Source organism: Meleagris gallopavo, chromosome 20, assembly GCF_905368555.1.
Source record: "Meleagris gallopavo chromosome 20, MGAL_WU_HG_1.1, whole genome shotgun sequence".
Lineage (NCBI taxonomy): Eukaryota > Metazoa > Chordata > Aves > Galliformes > Phasianidae > Meleagris > Meleagris gallopavo.
In genome coordinates this window covers 1,782,014-1,797,803 of record NC_139423.1, presented here as the reverse complement: position 1 = coordinate 1,797,803, position 15,790 = coordinate 1,782,014, and the positions used below count along the sequence as shown (strand labels likewise).

The 15,790-nt window shown below is 61.5% G+C and overlaps 3 protein-coding genes across 3 annotated transcripts; all 3 read right to left on the bottom strand.

Moving 5' to 3' along the window:
• Positions 1 to 1,689: 1,689 nt before the first annotated feature.
• Positions 1,690 to 2,878, bottom strand: LOC146543056 (uncharacterized). Its single transcript, XM_085240477.1, has 3 exons — positions 2,137 to 2,878; positions 1,967 to 2,038; positions 1,690 to 1,868 (listed from the first exon to the last, which is right to left on the bottom strand). The coding sequence occupies exons 1-3, from the start codon at positions 2,876 to 2,878 to the stop codon at positions 1,690 to 1,692; spliced, it is 993 nt and encodes a 330-aa protein (XP_085096603.1).
• A 3,663-nt stretch (positions 2,879 to 6,541) lies between these two features.
• LOC146543055 (uncharacterized) lies at positions 6,542 to 7,730 on the bottom strand. The gene is made up of 3 exons (XM_085240476.1): positions 6,989 to 7,730; positions 6,819 to 6,890; positions 6,542 to 6,720 (listed from the first exon to the last, which is right to left on the bottom strand). Exons 1-3 carry the CDS (start codon positions 7,728 to 7,730, stop codon positions 6,542 to 6,544), a joined length of 993 nt encoding a protein of 330 aa, XP_085096602.1.
• A 3,464-nt stretch (positions 7,731 to 11,194) lies between these two features.
• On the bottom strand, positions 11,195 to 12,582 carry LOC146543054 (uncharacterized). Its single transcript, XM_085240475.1, has 3 exons — positions 11,841 to 12,582; positions 11,671 to 11,742; positions 11,195 to 11,572 (listed from the first exon to the last, which is right to left on the bottom strand). Exons 1-3 carry the CDS (start codon positions 12,580 to 12,582, stop codon positions 11,394 to 11,396), a joined length of 993 nt encoding a protein of 330 aa, XP_085096601.1. The 3' UTR covers positions 11,195 to 11,393.
• Positions 12,583 to 15,790: the final 3,208 nt, after the last annotated feature.

The window sequence follows — 15,790 nt, the reverse complement described above, 5'->3', positions numbered from 1 at the left end:
CTGTGTTCTGGGCTGCATTAAGAAGGGGTGGCCAGCAGGGACAGGGAGGTGACTGTCGCCCTCTGCTCGGCTCTTGTGAGGCCCCATCTGCAGCGCTGCGTCCAGGCCTGGGCCCCCAGCACAGGAAGGACGTGGAGCTCTGGGAGCGGGTCCAGAGGAGGGCACTGAGATGGTCAGAGGGCTGGAGCAGCTCTGCTGTGAGGAAAGGCTGAGGGAACTGGGCTTGTTGAGGTTGGAGAAGCGAAGGCTGTGAGGAGACCTCATTGTGGCCTGCCAGAACTTGAAGGGAGCGAATAAACAGGAGCGGGAACGGCTGTTTGTGAGGGTGGGTAGTGATAGGACAAGGGGAATGGTTTGAAACTCAGACAGGGGAGGTTTAGGTTGGATATGAGGAGGAAGTTTTTCACCCAGAGGTGGTGAGGCCCTGGAACAGGTTGCCCAAGGAGGCTGTGGATGCCCCATCCCTGCAGGCATTCAAGGCCAGGCTGGATGTGGCTCTGGGCAGCCTGGGCTGCTGGCTGGCGACCTGCACACAGCAGGGGGTTGGAACTGGATGAGCATTGTGGTCCTTTTCAACCCAGGCTGTTCTATTGATTCTATGCTGGACCTGTCACCAGCGGCCTCTGTGTGTGCCTGGATATCCTCCTCGGCTGCCCCTCGCGTTGCCTCCCGTGCCTGGGCGCTGTGTGATGCCCTGCAGCCCCATTGCCCCCAGGTACCACCACGGCTCCCCCTCAGGCGTTAGGGGCTGGGAGCTGCCCCCTGGACAACGAGCACAGCCTCTGCTTCCCGGTGGGTGCTCCACAGGCCTGGCTGTTCCTGGGCACCTCAGCTGCTTCCTCTGCACCCTTCGTCAGGGGATGACAGTGGCAGGGGGTCACATCCCACAGCCGGACAACCCGGATGGGGCACTGTCAGCAGTGATGGTGATGTGGACCACCAGTGAGGAGGAGCTGCAGTTCTTGTCTTGCTGCAACCACAGCTGTGCCCCAGTGTGTTGCCCAGTGCCTCTGGTGCAGCTGCTGGGCACCGCTGGGTGCAGCCCGGCTCCGTCCTCTCTGCAGGGACTGATGGCCATGCTTGGGATCCCCCTGAGCCTGCTCTCCTGCAGGCTGGGCCACCCCAGCTCTCCCAGAATCCCACTCCAACCGTTTACCATCCCTGCGTTCCCAGTGGTGCTGCCTGAGGAGGGGAGGGGATTCTGGAGAGGATTTTGGAGGGGAGGGATGGGGCTGGTGGGGCAGCCCTGGGACACGGCCCTTTGTGCTGCCCCGTCCTGCCCCGCAGGTGGGCACCGGGGTCTGGGGGGGGTTTGGTGCTGTATGAACAACTGCAGGCCGCCGTAGCAAAGTGAATATGACACATTTAATAATTTAAAGGAATTTAATGGAATTGAACATAAAATAACATAAAATATCATAACATAACAAAAGAAAACATAACGTAACATAATCTAATGGAGTCCCACACTATCCCAGACCAAGGTGGTGTTGGTGGACAGCCCAGGTTTGCAGGGGTTGGGCTGGGGCCGGTGCTGGTGCCCCTGGAGCACTGCCGCTGCTCTGTGCGAGGGGCCGGCGAGGAGCCCAGGGCTACAGGTGGCCTTATTAGTTGGTAATGGCCGTGTCTCCTGCCGCAACGTGGGCCGGTTCAGATGCTCGTGTTCTTGCTGAGCACACCCAGCTTTGCCTAGCACTGGCGTTTTTGTTCTGGAGCATCCTGGCTCTCGGGCAGCTTCCTCTTTGCAGCTTGGATGCTGCCAGTGTGCTGCTCGTCCCCGCTGGTGGTGCAGGCAGGGGCTGGGCACTCGGTCGAGTGATCATCCATGTCCGGGATGTTGTCCGGGACGTCTATTTTGGGTGCCACTTCTGGAAGAGGAAGAAAATCCCCACAGGGGTAAAGCCAGCTTTCCCACACCAAATGGGTGCAAACACTCCCCCGCCAGCTCTGCTGCCCCCAAACTCACCGCTGTTGATCCAAGCCAGGAGGTCACTGATGTTGGTGATGTCCTCCGGGATATGTGAGCTCGGCGTCGCTGCTGGAAAAGCAAGAAAATCCCCAGTGAGGCAACGCCATCTTTCCCACAGCCACCCGGTGCGGACAGCCTGCCGCCCGCTCTGCAGCCCCCAAACTCACCACCTGATTCCAGCGCTGCGGTGCTGCAGGTGAGCGGAGCCGTGGTGGGATGGGGGCACAGGCTGATGGGTGCTGGGTGCCCCTGGTCCTCCATGTGCACCACGGCATTTCCACCGGGCTTCACCGCCTGCTCTAAGCTGGTGGGCAGGGTGCTGGGCACGAGGAGCCCCTGCTGCTGCACCGGAGGTCCTTGGAGGACAGTTGAGGGGCTGGGGCGGCCGGGGTCCTGAAGCGGGCAGCTGCCTGCGGGCTGCGGGGGCTGCCCACTCAACGCGGCCCCAGGCCGCAGCCCCATCGGCTGCTGGGGCTGCATCGTCCCTGCCGCCGGGGGATGTTCCCAGCAGTGGGCAGGGGCATTGGGGGGAGGCATGCCTGGCTTCATGCCGCCGGGTAGGAGCATGAGCAGGGGTAACTGCTGCCCCCCAGGTTGGAGATGGCCCACAACAGTGGGCAGCCCCTCAGGAGTGAGCTGAACCACGATGGGGGGCACCCCCTGAGGTGGCAGCTGACCCACAGTTGGGGGCTTCCCCCCACGTGGCCGCTTACCCACAGCTTGGGGCTCCCTCCCACGTGGCCGCTTAGCCACAGCGTGGGGCTCCCTCCCACGTGGCCTCTTACGCACAGATGGGGGCTTCCCCCCAGGTGGGAGCTGACCCACAACGTGGGGCATCACCCCAGGTGGCAGCTGACCCACAACTTGGGAGACCTCCCCAGGTGGCAGCTGAACCACTGTTGGGGGCATCCCCCCAGGTGGGAGCAGACCCCCAACTTGGGGCATCACCCCAGGTGGCAGCTGACCCACAATCTGGGGGACCCCCCCAGGTGGCAGCTGACCCACAACTTGGGGGACCCCCCCAGGTGGCAGCTGACCCACAACTTGGGGGACCCCCCCAGGTGGCAGCTGAACCACTGTTGGGGGCATCCCCTCAGGTGGGAGCTGACCCCCAACTTGGAGCATCACCCCTAGTGGCAGCTGACCCACAACTTGGGGGACCCCCCCAGGTGGCAGCTGACCCACTGTTAGAGGCATCCCCCCAGGTGGGAGCTGACCCACAACTTGGGGCATCATCCCAGGTGGGAGCTGACCCACAACTTGGGGGACCCCCCCAGGTGGCAGCTGACCCACAGCTGGGGGCATCCCCCCAGGTGGGAGCTGCACTCCCTGTCCTTGGACACCTGGTACCCCAGGCCAGACAGAAGCCTGAGGCACCACGTAGGTGACATTGGGGACAGGGAGGGGTTGGACCGACACTGGCACTGCTCCGCTGATGTTGGGCTGCATTGCAGCAGTGGCCGGTGGAGGCACAAGGGATCCAGGGAAAATCGCGTCGGGTGTCGGAAGCACCGTCAGCATCCGTGGAGGAATTCTCTCTGTGGGGAAATGCCCAAATGGGCGCTGGAGTGAGATCTGGGGCACTGGCATCCCCTGGAGGGCCGCAGTGCCAGGAGCAGAAGGAGCCTGCTGCCTTACCTGCCATGCTAGCTCGAGAGTGGCACTGGGGGGTTCCGTGACCGCTGGGGTCAGCCCCTCTCCCCTGAGGTCACAGTGCCCCTCTGTGACACGGTCCCGTGGTGTCACAGGCGTTGCTCTGTGCCTGCCCCGTCACCAACACTTGCTGTGGCTGCTCAATGCAGCCTTCCATTGTTTCAAAGGAGATGATAAAGAGGAGGGAAATGAACTTTTTGTGCGGTGATGGTGATTGGACAAAGGGGGAATGGTTTTAACGTAAAGGAGGGGAGATTTGAATTACACGTGGGATGGGATTCCGTCCCAGTGCAACAGTGGAACATGTCCGAGTCCTCCTCACGTAACTGAATGCACATAAATCCATGGGGCGGACGATATCCATCCTGGGGTTCTGAGGGAGGTGGCTGATGTGGTTGCCGAGCCGCTCTCCATCATATTTGAAAAATAACGGCTGTCCGGTGAAGTCCCCGCTGACTGGAAAAAGGGAACCGTTGCTCCCATTTTTAAGAAGGGGTGAGGCCGGTGAGCCTCACCTCTGTGCCTGGGAAGACATGGAGCAGATCCTCCTGGAAGCTGTGTTCAGGCACAAGAGGTGATTCGAGGCAGCCAGCATGGCTGCACCAAGGGCAGATCGTGCCTGACCAATCTGGTGGCCTTCTGTGGTGGAGTGACGGCTTTGGTGGACGGGGGAAGGGCAGTGGATGTCATCTGCCTGGACTTCTGCAAGGCCTTTGACGTGGTCCCTCACCACATCCTGCTCCCTAACTTGGAGAGGTGTGGATTTGAAGGATGGGCTGTTGGATGGATCAGGAATTGGCTGGACGCAGCCAGAGGGCTGTGATCAATGGCTCTGTGTCAGGGTGCAGGCCGGTCACAAGCGGTGTCCCTCGGGGTCGGTCTTGGGACCGGTGCTCTTCAACGTCTTCCTCAGTGAGAGACGATGGCATCGAGTGCACCCTCAGCAAGTTTGTGGGGGACACCAAGCTGAGCGGTGCAGTCGATACACGGAAGGAAGGGAAGCCATCCAGAGGGACCTGGACAGGCTGGAGAAGTGGGCCCACGTGAACCCAATGAGGTTCAGTAAGGCCAAGTGCAGGGTGCTGCTGTTGGGTCGGGGCAATCCCAGGAATTGATACAGACTGGGGAAGATCTCCTTGAGAGCAGCCCTGCGGAGAAGGACTTGGGGGTCCTGGTGGACCAGAAGCTGGACGTGAGCCGGCAGTGCGCGCTTGCAGCCTGGAAGGCCAACTGTGTTCTGGGCTGCATTAAGAAGGGGTGGCCAGCAGGGACAGGGAGGTGACTGTCGCCCTCTGCTCGGCTCTTGTGAGGCCCCATCTGCAGCGCTGCGTCCAGGCCTGGGCCCCAGCACAGGAAGGACGTGGAGCTCTGGGAGCGGGTCCAGAGGAGGGCACTGAGATGGTCAGAGGGCTGGAGCAGCTCTGCTGTGAGGAAAGGCTGAGGGAACTGGGCTTGTTGAGGTTTGAGAAGCGAAGGCTGCGGGGAGACCTCATTGTGGCCTGCCAGAACTTGAAGGGAGCGAATAAACAGGAGCGGGAACGGCTGTTTGTGAGGGTGGGTAGTGATAGGACAAGGGGAATGGTTTGAAACTCAGACAGGGGAGGTTTAGGTTGGATATGAGGAGGAAGTTTTTCACCCAGAGGTGGTGAGGCCCTGGAACAGGTTGCCCAAGGAGGCTGTGGATGCCCCATCCCTGCAGGCATTCAAGGCCAGGCTGGATGTGGCTCTAGGCAGCCTGGGTTGCTGGCTGGCGACCTGCACACAGCAGGGGGTTGGAACTGGATGAGCATTGTGGTCCTTTTCAACCCAGGCTGTTCTATTGATTCTATGCTGGACCTGTCACCAGCGGCCTCTGTGTGTGCCTGGATATTCTCCTCGGCTGCCCCTCGTGTTGCCTCCCGTGCCTGGGCGCTGCGTGATGCCCTGCAGCCCCATTGCCCCCAGGTACCACCACGGCTCCCCCTCAGGCGTTAGGGGCTGGGAGCTGCCCCCTGGACAACGAGCACAGCCTCTGCTTCCCGGTGGGTGCTCCACAGGCCTGGCTGTTCCTGGGCACCTCAGCTGCTTCCTCTGCACCCTTCGTCAGGGGATGGCAGTGGCAGGGGGTCACATCCCACAGCCGGACAACCCGGATGGGGCACTGTCAGCAGTGATGGTGATGTGGACCACCAGTGAGGAGGAGCTGCAGTTCTTGTCTTGCTGCAACCACAGCTGTGCCCCAGTGTGTTGCCCAATGCCTCTGGTGCAGCTGCTGGGCACCGCTGGGTGCAGCCCGGCTCCGTCCTCTTTGCAGGGACTGATGGCCATGCTTGGGATCCCCCTGAGCCTGCTCTCCTGCAGGCTGGGCCACCCCAGCTCTCCCAGAATCCCACCCCAACCGTTTACCATCCCTGCGTTCCCAGTGGTGCTGCCTGAGGAGGGGAGGGGATTCTGGAGAGGATTTTGGAGGGGAGGGATGGGGCTGGTGGGGCAGCCCTGGGACACGGCCCTTTGTGCTGCCCCGTCCTGCCCCGCAGGTGGGCACCGGGGTCTGGGGGGGGGTGTTGTGCTGTATGAACAACTGCAGGCCGCCGTAGCAAAGTGAATATGACACATTTAATAATTTAAAGGAATTTAATGGAATTGAACATAAAATAACATAAAATATCATAACATAACAAAAGAAAACATAACGTAACATAATCTAATGGAGTCCCACACTATCCCAGACCAAGGTGGTGTTGGTGGACAGCCCAGGTTTGCAGGGGTTGGGCTGGGGCCGGTGCTGGTGCCCCTGGAGCACTGCCGCTGCTCTGTGCGAGGGGCCGGCGAGGAGCCCAGGGCTACAGGTGGCCTTATTTGTTGGTAATGGCCGTGTCTCCTGCCGCAATGTGGGCCGGTTCAGATGCTCGTGTTCTTGCTGAGCACACCCAGCTTTGCCTAGCACTGGCGTTTTTGTTCTGGAGCATCCTGGCTCTCGGGCTGCTTCCTCTTTGCAGCTTGGATGCTGCCAGTGTGCTGCTGGTGCCCGCTGGTGGTGCAGGCAGGGGCTGGGCACTCGGCCGAGTGATCATCCATGTCCGGGATGTTGTCCGGGACGTCTATTTTGGGTGCCACTTCTGGAAGAGGAAGAAAATCCCCACAGGGGTAAAGCCAGCTTTCCCACACCAAATGGGTGCAAACACTCCCCCGCCAGCTCTGCTGCCCCCAAACTCACCGCTGTTGATCCAAGCCAGGAGGTCACTGATGTTGGTGATGTCCTCCGGGATCTCTGAGCTCGGTGTTGCTGCTGGAAAAGCAAGAAAATCCCCAGTGAGGCAACGCCATCTTTCCCACAGCCACCCGGTGCGGACAGCCTGCCGCCCGCTCTGCAGCCCCCAAACTCACCACCTGATTCCAGCGCTGCGGTGCTGCAGGTGAGCGGAGCCGTGGTGGGATGGGGGCACAGGCTGATGGGTGCTGGGTGCCCCTGGTCCTCCATGTGCACCACGGCATTTCCACCGGGCTTCACCGCCTGCTCTAAGCTGGTGGGCAGGGTGCTGGGCACGAGGAGCCCCTGCTGCTGCACCGGAGGTCCTTGGAGGACAGTTGAGGGGCTGGGGCGGCCGGGGTCCTGAAGCGGGCAGCTGCCTGCGGGCTGCGGGGGCTGCCCACTCAACGCGGCCCCAGGCCGCAGCCCCATCGGCTGCTGGGGCTGCATCGTCCCTGCCGCTGGGGGATGTTCCCAGCAGTGGGCAGGGGCATTGGGGGGAGGCATGCCTGGCTTCATGCCGCCGGGTAGGAGCATGAGCAGGGGTAACTGCTGCCCCCCAGGTTGGAGATGGCCCACAACAGTGGGCAGCCCCTCAGGAGTGAGCTGAACCACGATGGGGGGCACCCCCTGAGGTGGCAGCTGACCCACAGTTGGGGGCTTCCCCCCACGTGGCCGCTTACCCACAGCTTGGGGCTCCCTCCCACGTGGCCGCTTAGCCACAGCGTGGGGCTCCCTCCCACGTGGCCTCTTACGCACAGATGGGGGCTTCCCCCCAGGTGGGAGCTGACCCACAACTTGGGGCATCACCCCAGGTGGCAGCTGACCCACAACTTGGGGGACCTCCCCAGGTGGCAGCTGAACCACTGTTGGGGGCATCCCCCCAGGTGGGAGCAGACCCCCAACTTGGGGCATCACCCCAGGTGGCAGCTGACCCACAACCTGGGGGACCCCCCCAGGTGGCAGCTGACCCACAACTTGGGGGACCCCCCCAGGTGGCAGCTGACCCACAACTTGGGGGACCCCCCCAGGTGGCAGCTGAACCACTGTTGGGGGCATCCCCTCAGGTGGGAGCTGACCCCCAACTTGGAGCATCACCCCTAGTGGCAGCTGACCCACAACTTGGGGGACCCCCCCAGGTGGCAGCTGACCCACTGTTAGAGGCATCCCCCCAGGTGGGAGCTGACCCACAACTTGGGGCATCATCCCAGGTGGGAGCTGACCCACAACTTGGGGGACTCCCCCAGGTGGCAGCTGACCCACAGCTGGGGGCATCCCCCCAGGTGGGAGCTGCACTCCCTGTCCTTGGACACCTGGTACCCCAGGCCAGACAGAAGCCTGAGGCACCACGTAGGTGACACTGGGGACAGGGAGGGGTTGGACCGACACTGGCACTGCTCCGCTGATGTTGGGCTGCATTGCAGCAGTGGCCGGTGGAGGCACAAGGGATCCAGGGAAAATCGCGTCGGGTGTCGGAAGCACCGTCAGCATCCGTGGAGGAATTCTCTCTGTGGGGAAATGCCCAAATGGGCGCTGGAGTGAGATCTGGGGCACTGGCATCCCCTGGAGGGCCGCAGTGCCAGGAGCAGAAGGAGCCTGCTGCCTTACCTGCCATGCTAGCTCGAGAGTGGCACTGGGGGGTTCCGTGACCGCTGGGGTCAGCCCCTCTCCCCTGAGGTCACAGTGCCCCTCTGTGACACGGTCCCGTGGTGTCACAGGCGTTGCTCTGTGCCTGCCCCGTCACCAACACTTGCTGTGGCTGCTCAATGCAGCCTTCCATTGTTTCAAAGGAGATGATAAAGAGGAGGGAAATGAACTTTTTGTGCGGTGATGGTGATTGGACAAAGGGGGAATGGTTTTAACGTAAAGGAGGGGAGATTTGAATTACACGTGGGATGGGATTCCGTCCCACTGCAACAGTGGAACATGTCCGAGTCCTCCTCACGTAACTGAATGCACATAAATCCATGGGGCTGGACGATATCCATCCTGGGGTTCTGAGGGAGGTGGCTGATGTGGTTGCCGAGCCGCTCTCCATCATATTTGAAAAATAACGGCTGTCCGGTGAAGTCCCCGCTGACTGGAAAAAGGGAACCGTTGCTCCCATTTTTAAGAAGGGGTGAGGCCGGTGAGCCTCACCTCTGTGCCTGGGAAGACATGGAGCAGATCCTCCTGGAAGCTGTGTTCAGGCACAAGAGGTGATTCGAGGCAGCCAGCACGGCTGCACCAAGGGCAGATCGTGCCTGACCAATCTGGTGGCCTTCTGTGGTGGAGTGACGGCTTTGGTGGACGGGGGAAGGGCAGTGGATGTCATCTGCCTGGACTTCTGCAAGGCCTTTGACGTGGTCCCTCACCACATCCTGCTCCCTAACTTGGAGAGGTGTGGATTTGAAGGATGGGCTGTTGGATGGATCAGGAATTGCTGGACGCAGCCAAAGGGCTGTGATCAATGGCTCTGTGTCAGGGTGCAGGCCGGTCACAAGCGGTGTCCCTCGGGGTCGGTCTTGGGACCGGTGCTCTTCAACGTCTTCATCAGTGAGAGACGATGGCATCGAGTGCACCCTCAGCAAGTTTGTGGGGGACACCAAGCTGAGCGGTGCAGTCGATACACGGAAGGAAGGGAAGCCATCCAGAGGGACCTGGACAGGCTGGAGAAGTGGGCCCACGTGAACCCAATGAGGTTCAGTAAGGCCAAGTGCAGGGTGCTGCTGTTGGGTCGGGGCAATCCCAGGAATTGATACAGACTGGGGAAGATCTCCTTGAGAGCAGCCCTGCGGAGAAGGACTTGGGGGTCCTGGTGGACCAGAAGCTGGACGTGAGCCGGCAGTGCGCGCTTGCAGCCTGGAAGGCCAACTGTGTTCTGGGCTGCATTAAGAAGGGGTGGCCAGCAGGGACAGGGAGGTGACTGTCGCCCTCTGCTCGGCTCTTGTGAGGCCCCATCTGCAGCGCTGCGTCCAGGCCTGGGCCCCCAGCACAGGAAGGACGTGGAGCTCTGGGAGCGGGTCCAGAGAGGGCACTGAGATGGTCAGAGGGCTGGAGCAGCTCTGCTGTGAGGAAAGGCTGAGGGAACTGGGCTTGTTGAGGTTGGAGAAGCGAAGGCTGTGAGGAGACCTCATTGTGGCCTGCCAGAACTTGAAGGGAGCGAATAAACAGGAGCGGGAACGGCTGTTTGTGAGGGTGGGTAGTGATAGGACAAGGGGAATGGTTTGAAACTCAGACAGGGGAGGTTTAGGTTGGATATGAGGAGGAAGTTTTTCACCCAGAGGTGGTGAGGCCCTGGAACAGGTTGCCCAAGGAGGCTGTGGATGCCCCATCCCTGCAGGCATTCAAGGCCAGGCTGGATGTGGCTCTGGGCAGCCTGGGCTGCTGGCTGGCGACCTGCACACAGCAGGGGGTTGGAACTGGATGAGCATTGTGGTCCTTTTCAACCCAGGCTGTTCTATTGATTCTATGCTGGACCTGTCACCAGCGGCCTCTGTGTGTGCCTGGATATCCTCCTCGGCTGCCCCTCGCGTTGCCTCCCGTGCCTGGGCGCTGCGTGATGCCCTGCAGCCCCATTGCCCCCAGGTACCACCACGGCTCCCCCTCAGGCGTTAGGGGCTGGGAGCTGCCCCCTGGACAACGAGCACAGCCTCTGCTTCCCGGTGGGTGCTCCACAGGCCTGGCTGTTCCTGGGCACCTCAGCTGCTTCCTCTGCACCCTTCGTCAGGGGATGGCAGTGGCAGGGGGTCACATCCCACAGCCGGACAACCCGGATGGGGCACTGTCAGCAGTGATGGTGATGTGGACCACCAGTGAGGAGGAGCTGCAGTTCTTGTCTTGCTGCAACCACAGCTGTGCCCCAGTGTGTTGCCCAGTGCCTCTGGTGCAGCTGCTGGGCACCGCTGGGTGCAGCCCGGCTCCGTCCTCTCTGCAGGGACTGATGGCCATGCTTGGGATCCCCCTGAGCCTGCTCTCCTGCAGGCTGGGCCACCCCAGCTCTCCCAGAATCCCACCCCAACCGTTTACCATCCCTGCGTTCCCAGTGGTGCTGCCTGAGGAGGGGAGGGGATTCTGGAGAGGATTTTGGAGGGGAGGGATGGGGCTGGTGGGGCAGCCCTGGGACATGGCCCTTTGTGCTGCCCCGTCCTGCCCCGCAGGTGGGCACCGGGGTCTGGGGGGGGGGGTCGTGCTGTATGAACAACTGCAGGCCGCCGTAGCAAAGTGAATATGACACATTTAATAATTTAAAGGAATTTAATGGAATTGAACATAAAATAACATAAAATATCATAACATAACAAAAGAAAACATAACGTAACATAATCTAATGGAGTCCCACACTATCCCAGACCAAGGTGGTGTTGGTGGACAGCCCAGGTTTGCAGGGGTTGGGCTGGGGCCGGTGCTGGTGCCCCTGGAGCACTGCCGCTGCTCTGTGCGAGGGGCCGGCGAGGAGCCCAGGGCTACAGGTGGCCTTATTAGTTGGTAATGGCCGTGTCTCCTGCCGCAACGTGGGCCGGTTCAGATGCTCGTGTTCTTGCTGAGCCCACCCAGCTTTGCCTAGCACTGGCGTTTTTGTTCTGGAGCATCCTGGCTCTCGGGCAGCTTCCTCTTTGCAGCTTGGATGCTGCCAGTGTGCTGCTCGTCCCCGCTGGTGGTGCAGGCAGGGGCTGGGCACTCGGCCGAGTGATCATCCATGTCCGGGATGTTGTCCGGGACGTCTATTTTGGGTGCCACTTCTGGAAGAGGAAGAAAATCCCCACAGGGGTAAAGCCAGCTTTCCCACACCAAATGGGTGCAAACACTCCCCCGCCAGCTCTGCTGCCCCCAAACTCACCGCTGTTGATCCAAGCCAGGAGGTCACTGATGTTGGTGATGTCCTCCGGGATATGTGAGCTCGGCGTCGCTGCTGGAAAAGCAAGAAAATCCCCAGTGAGGCAACGCCATCTTTCCCACAGCCACCCGGTGCGGACAGCCTGCCGCCCACTCTGCAGCCCCCAAACTCACCACCTGATTCCAGCGCTGCGGTGCTGCAGGTGAGCGGAGCCGTGGTGGGATGGGGGCACACGCTGATGGGTGCTGGGTGCCCCTGGTCCTCCATGTGCACCACGGCATTTCCACCGGGCTTCACAGCCTGCTCTAAGCTGGTGGGCAGGGTGCTGGGCACGAGGAGCCCCTGCTGCTGCACCGGAGGTCCTTGGAGGACAGTTGAGGGGCTGGGGCGGCCGGGGTCCTGAAGCGGGCAGCTGCCTGCGGGCTGCGGCGGCTGCCCACTCAACGCGGCCCCAGGCCGCAGCCCCATCGGCTGCTGGGGCTGCATCGTCCCTGCCGCCGGGGGATGTTCCCAGCAGTGGGCAGGGGCATTGGGGGGAGGCATGCCTGGCTTCATGCCGCCGGGTAGGAGCATGAGCAGGGGTAACTGCTGCCCCCCAGGTTGGAGATGGCCCACAACAGTGGGCAGCCCCTCAGGAGTGAGCTGAACCACGATGGGGGGCACCCCCTGAGGTGGCAGCTGACCCACAGTTGGGGGCTTCCCCCCACGTGGCCGCTTACCCACAGCTTGGGGCTCCCTCCCACGTGGCCGCTTAGCCACAGCGTGGGGCTCCCTCCCACGTGGCCTCTTACGCACAGATGGGGGCTTCCCCCCAGGTGGGAGCTGACCCACAACTTGGGGCATCACCCCATGTGGCAGCTGACCCACAACTTGGGGGACCTCCCCAGGTGGCAGCTGAACCACTGTTGGGGGCATCCCCCCAGGTGGGAGCAGACCCCCAACTTGGGGCATCACCCCAGGTGGCAGCTGACCCACAACCTGGGGGACCCCCCCAGGTGGCAGCTGACCCACAACTTGGGGGACCCCCCCAGGTGGCAGCTGAACCACTGTTGGGGGCATCCCCCCAGGTGGGAGCTGACCCCCAACTTGGAGCATCACCCCTAGTGGCAGCTGACCCACAACTTGGGGGACCCCCCCAGGTGGCAGCTGACCCACTGTTAGAGGCATCCCCCCAGGTGGGAGCTGACCCACAACTTGGGGCATCATCCCAGGTGGGAGCTGACCCACAACTTGGGGGACTCCCCCAGGTGGCAGCTGACCCACAGCTGGGGGCATCCCCCCAGGTGGGAGCTGCACTCCCTGTCCTTGGACACCTGGTACCCCAGGCCAGACAGAAGCCTGAGGCACCACGTAGGTGACACTGGGGACAGGGAGGGGTTGGACCGACACTGGCACTGCTCCGCTGATGTTGGGCTGCATTGCAGCAGTGGCCGGTGGAGGCACAAGGGATCCAGGGAAAATCGCGTCGGGTGTCGGAAGCACCGTCAGCATCCGTGGAGGAATTCTCTCTGTGGGGAAATGCCCAAATGGGCGCTTGGGTGAGATCTGGGGCACTGGCATCCCCTGGAGGGCCGCAGTGCCAGGAGCAGAAGGAGCCTGCTGCCTTACCTGCCATGCTAGCTCGAGAGTGGCAGTGGGGGGTTCCGTGACCGCTGGGGTCAGCCCCTCTCCCCTGAGGTCACAGTGCCCCTCTGTGACACGGTCCCGTGGTGTCACAGGCGTTGCTCTGTGCCTGCCCCGTCACCAACACTTGCTGTGGCTGCTCAATGCAGCCTTCCATTGTTTCAAAGGAGATGATAAAGAGGAGGGAAATGAACTTTTTGTGCGGTGATGGTGATTGGACAAAGGGGGAATGGTTTTAACGTAAAGGAGGGGAGATTTGAATTACACGTGGGATGGGATTCCGTCCCACTGCAACAGTGGAACATGTCCGAGTCCTCCTCACGTAACTGAATGCACATAAATCCATGGGGCCGGACGATATCCATCCTGGGGTTCTGAGGGAGGTGGCTGATGTGGTTGCCGAGCCGCTCTCCATCATATTTGAAAAATAACGGCTGTCCGGTGAAGTCCCCGCTGACTGGAAAAAGGGAACCGTTGCTCCCATTTTTAAGAAGGGGTGAGGCCGGTGAGCCTCACCTCTGTGCCTGGGAAGACATGGAGCAGATCCTCCTGGAAGCTGTGTTCAGGCACAAGAGGTGATTCGAGGCAGCCAGCATGGCTGCACCAAGGGCAGATCGTGCCTGACCAATCTGGTGGCCTTCTGTGGTGGAGTGACGGCTTTGGTGGACGGGGGAAGGGCAGTGGATGTCATCTGCCTGGACTTCTGCAAGGCCTTTGACGTGGTCCCTCACCACATCCTGCTCCCTAACTTGGAGAGGTGTGGATTTGAAGGATGGGCTGTTGGATGGATCAGGAATTGGCTGGACGCAGCCAAAGGGCTGTGATCAATGGCTCTGTGTCAGGGTGCAGGCCGGTCACAAGCGGTGTCCCTCGGGGTCGGTCTTGGGACCGGTGCTCTTCAACGTCTTCATCAGTGAGAGACGATGGCATCGAGTGCACCCTCAGCAAGTTTGTGGGGGACACCAAGCTGAGCGGTGCAGTCGATACACGGAAGGAAGGGAAGCCATCCAGAGGGACCTGGACAGGCTGGAGAAGTGGGCCCACGTGAACCCAATGAGGTTCAGTAAGGCCAAGTGCAGGGTGCTGCTGTTGGGTCGGGGCAATCCCAGGAATTGATACAGACTGGGGAAGATCTCCTTGAGAGCAGCCCTGCGGAGAAGGACTTGGGGGTCCTGGTGGACCAGAAGCTGGACGTGAGCCGGCAGTGCGCGCTTGCAGCCTGGAAGGCCAACTGTGTTCTGGGCTGCATTAAGAAGGGGTGGCCAGCAGGGACAGGGAGGTGACTGTCGCCCTCTGCTCGGCTCTTGTGAGGCCCCATCTGCAGCGCTGCGTCCAGGCCTGGGCCCCAGCACAGGAAGGACGTGGAGCTCTGGGAGCGGGTCCAGAGGAGGGCACTGAGATGGTCAGAGGGCTGGAGCAGCTCTGCTGTGAGGAAAGGCTGAGGGAACTGGGCTTGTTGAGGTTGGAGAAGCGAAGGCTGTGAGGAGACCTCATTGTGGCCTGCCAGAACTTGAAGGGAGCGAATAAACAGGAGCGGGAACAGCTGTTTGTGAGGGTGGGTAGTGATAGGACAAGGGGAATGGTTTGAAACTCAGACAGGGGAGGTTTAGGTTGGATATGAGGAGGAAGTTTTTCACCCAGAGGTGGTGAGGCCCTGGAACAGGTTGCCCAAGGAGGCTGTGGATGCCCCGTCCCTGCAGGCATTCAAGGCCAGGCTGGATGTGGCTCTGGGCAGCCTGGTCTGCTGGCTGGCGACCTGCACACAGCAGGGGGTTGGAACTGGATGAGCATTGTGGTCCTTTTCAACCCAGGCTGTTCTATTGATTCTATGCTGGACCTGTCACCAGCGGCCTCTGTGTGTGCCTGGATATCCTCCTCGGCTGCCCCTCGCGTTGCCTCCCGTGCCTGGGCGCTGCATGATGCCCTGCAGCCCCATTGCCCCCAGGTACCACCACGGCTCCCCCTCAGGCGTTAGGGGCTGGGAGCTGCCCCCTGGACAACGAGCACAGCCTCTGCTTCCCGGTGGGTGCTCCACAGGCCTGGCTGTTCCTGGGCACCTCAGCTGCTTCCTCTGCACCCTTCGTCAGGGGATGGCAGTGGCAGGGGGTCACATCCCACAGCCGGACAACCCGGATGGGGCACTGTCAGCAGTGATGGTGATGTGGACCACCAGTGAGGAGGAGCTGCAGTTCTTGTCTTGCTGCAACCACAGCTGTGCCCCAGTGTGTTGCCCAGTGCCTCTGGTGCAGCTGCTGGGCACCGCTGGGTGCAGCCCGGCTCCGTCCTCTCTGCAGGGACTGATGGCCATGCTTGGGATCCCCCTGAGCCTGCTCTCCTGCAGGCTGGGCCACCCCAGCTCTCCCAGAATCCCACCCCAACCGTTTACCATCCCTGCGTTCCCAGTGGTGCTGCCTGAGGAGGGGAGGGGATTCTGGAGAGGATTTTGGAGGGGAGGGATGGGGCTGGTGGGGCAGCCCTGGGACATGGCCCTTTGTGCTGC

Bases quoted from the DNA above. Each gene is read 5' to 3' on its own strand.
- LOC146543056 (XM_085240477.1), bottom strand. From the start codon at position 2,878: ATGCCCCCAACAGTGGTTCAGCTGCCACCTGGGGAGGTCTCCCAAGTT. The intron at 2,039-2,136 runs GTGAGTTTGGGG...TTGCTTTTCCAG, and splicing joins CGCAGCGCTGGAATCAGGTG to CAGCGACGCCGAGCTCACAT. The intron at 1,869-1,966 runs GTGAGTTTGGGG...TTCCTCTTCCAG, and splicing joins CCTGGCTTGGATCAACAGCG to AAGTGGCACCCAAAATAGAC.
- LOC146543055 (XM_085240476.1), bottom strand. From the start codon at position 7,730: ATGCCCCCAACAGTGGTTCAGCTGCCACCTGGGGAGGTCCCCCAAGTT. The intron at 6,891-6,988 runs GTGAGTTTGGGG...TTGCTTTTCCAG, and splicing joins CGCAGCGCTGGAATCAGGTG to CAGCAACACCGAGCTCAGAG. The intron at 6,721-6,818 runs GTGAGTTTGGGG...TTCCTCTTCCAG, and splicing joins CCTGGCTTGGATCAACAGCG to AAGTGGCACCCAAAATAGAC.
- LOC146543054 (XM_085240475.1), bottom strand. From the start codon at position 12,582: ATGCCCCCAACAGTGGTTCAGCTGCCACCTGGGGAGGTCCCCCAAGTT. The intron at 11,743-11,840 runs GTGAGTTTGGGG...TTGCTTTTCCAG, and splicing joins CGCAGCGCTGGAATCAGGTG to CAGCGACGCCGAGCTCACAT. The intron at 11,573-11,670 runs GTGAGTTTGGGG...TTCCTCTTCCAG, and splicing joins CCTGGCTTGGATCAACAGCG to AAGTGGCACCCAAAATAGAC.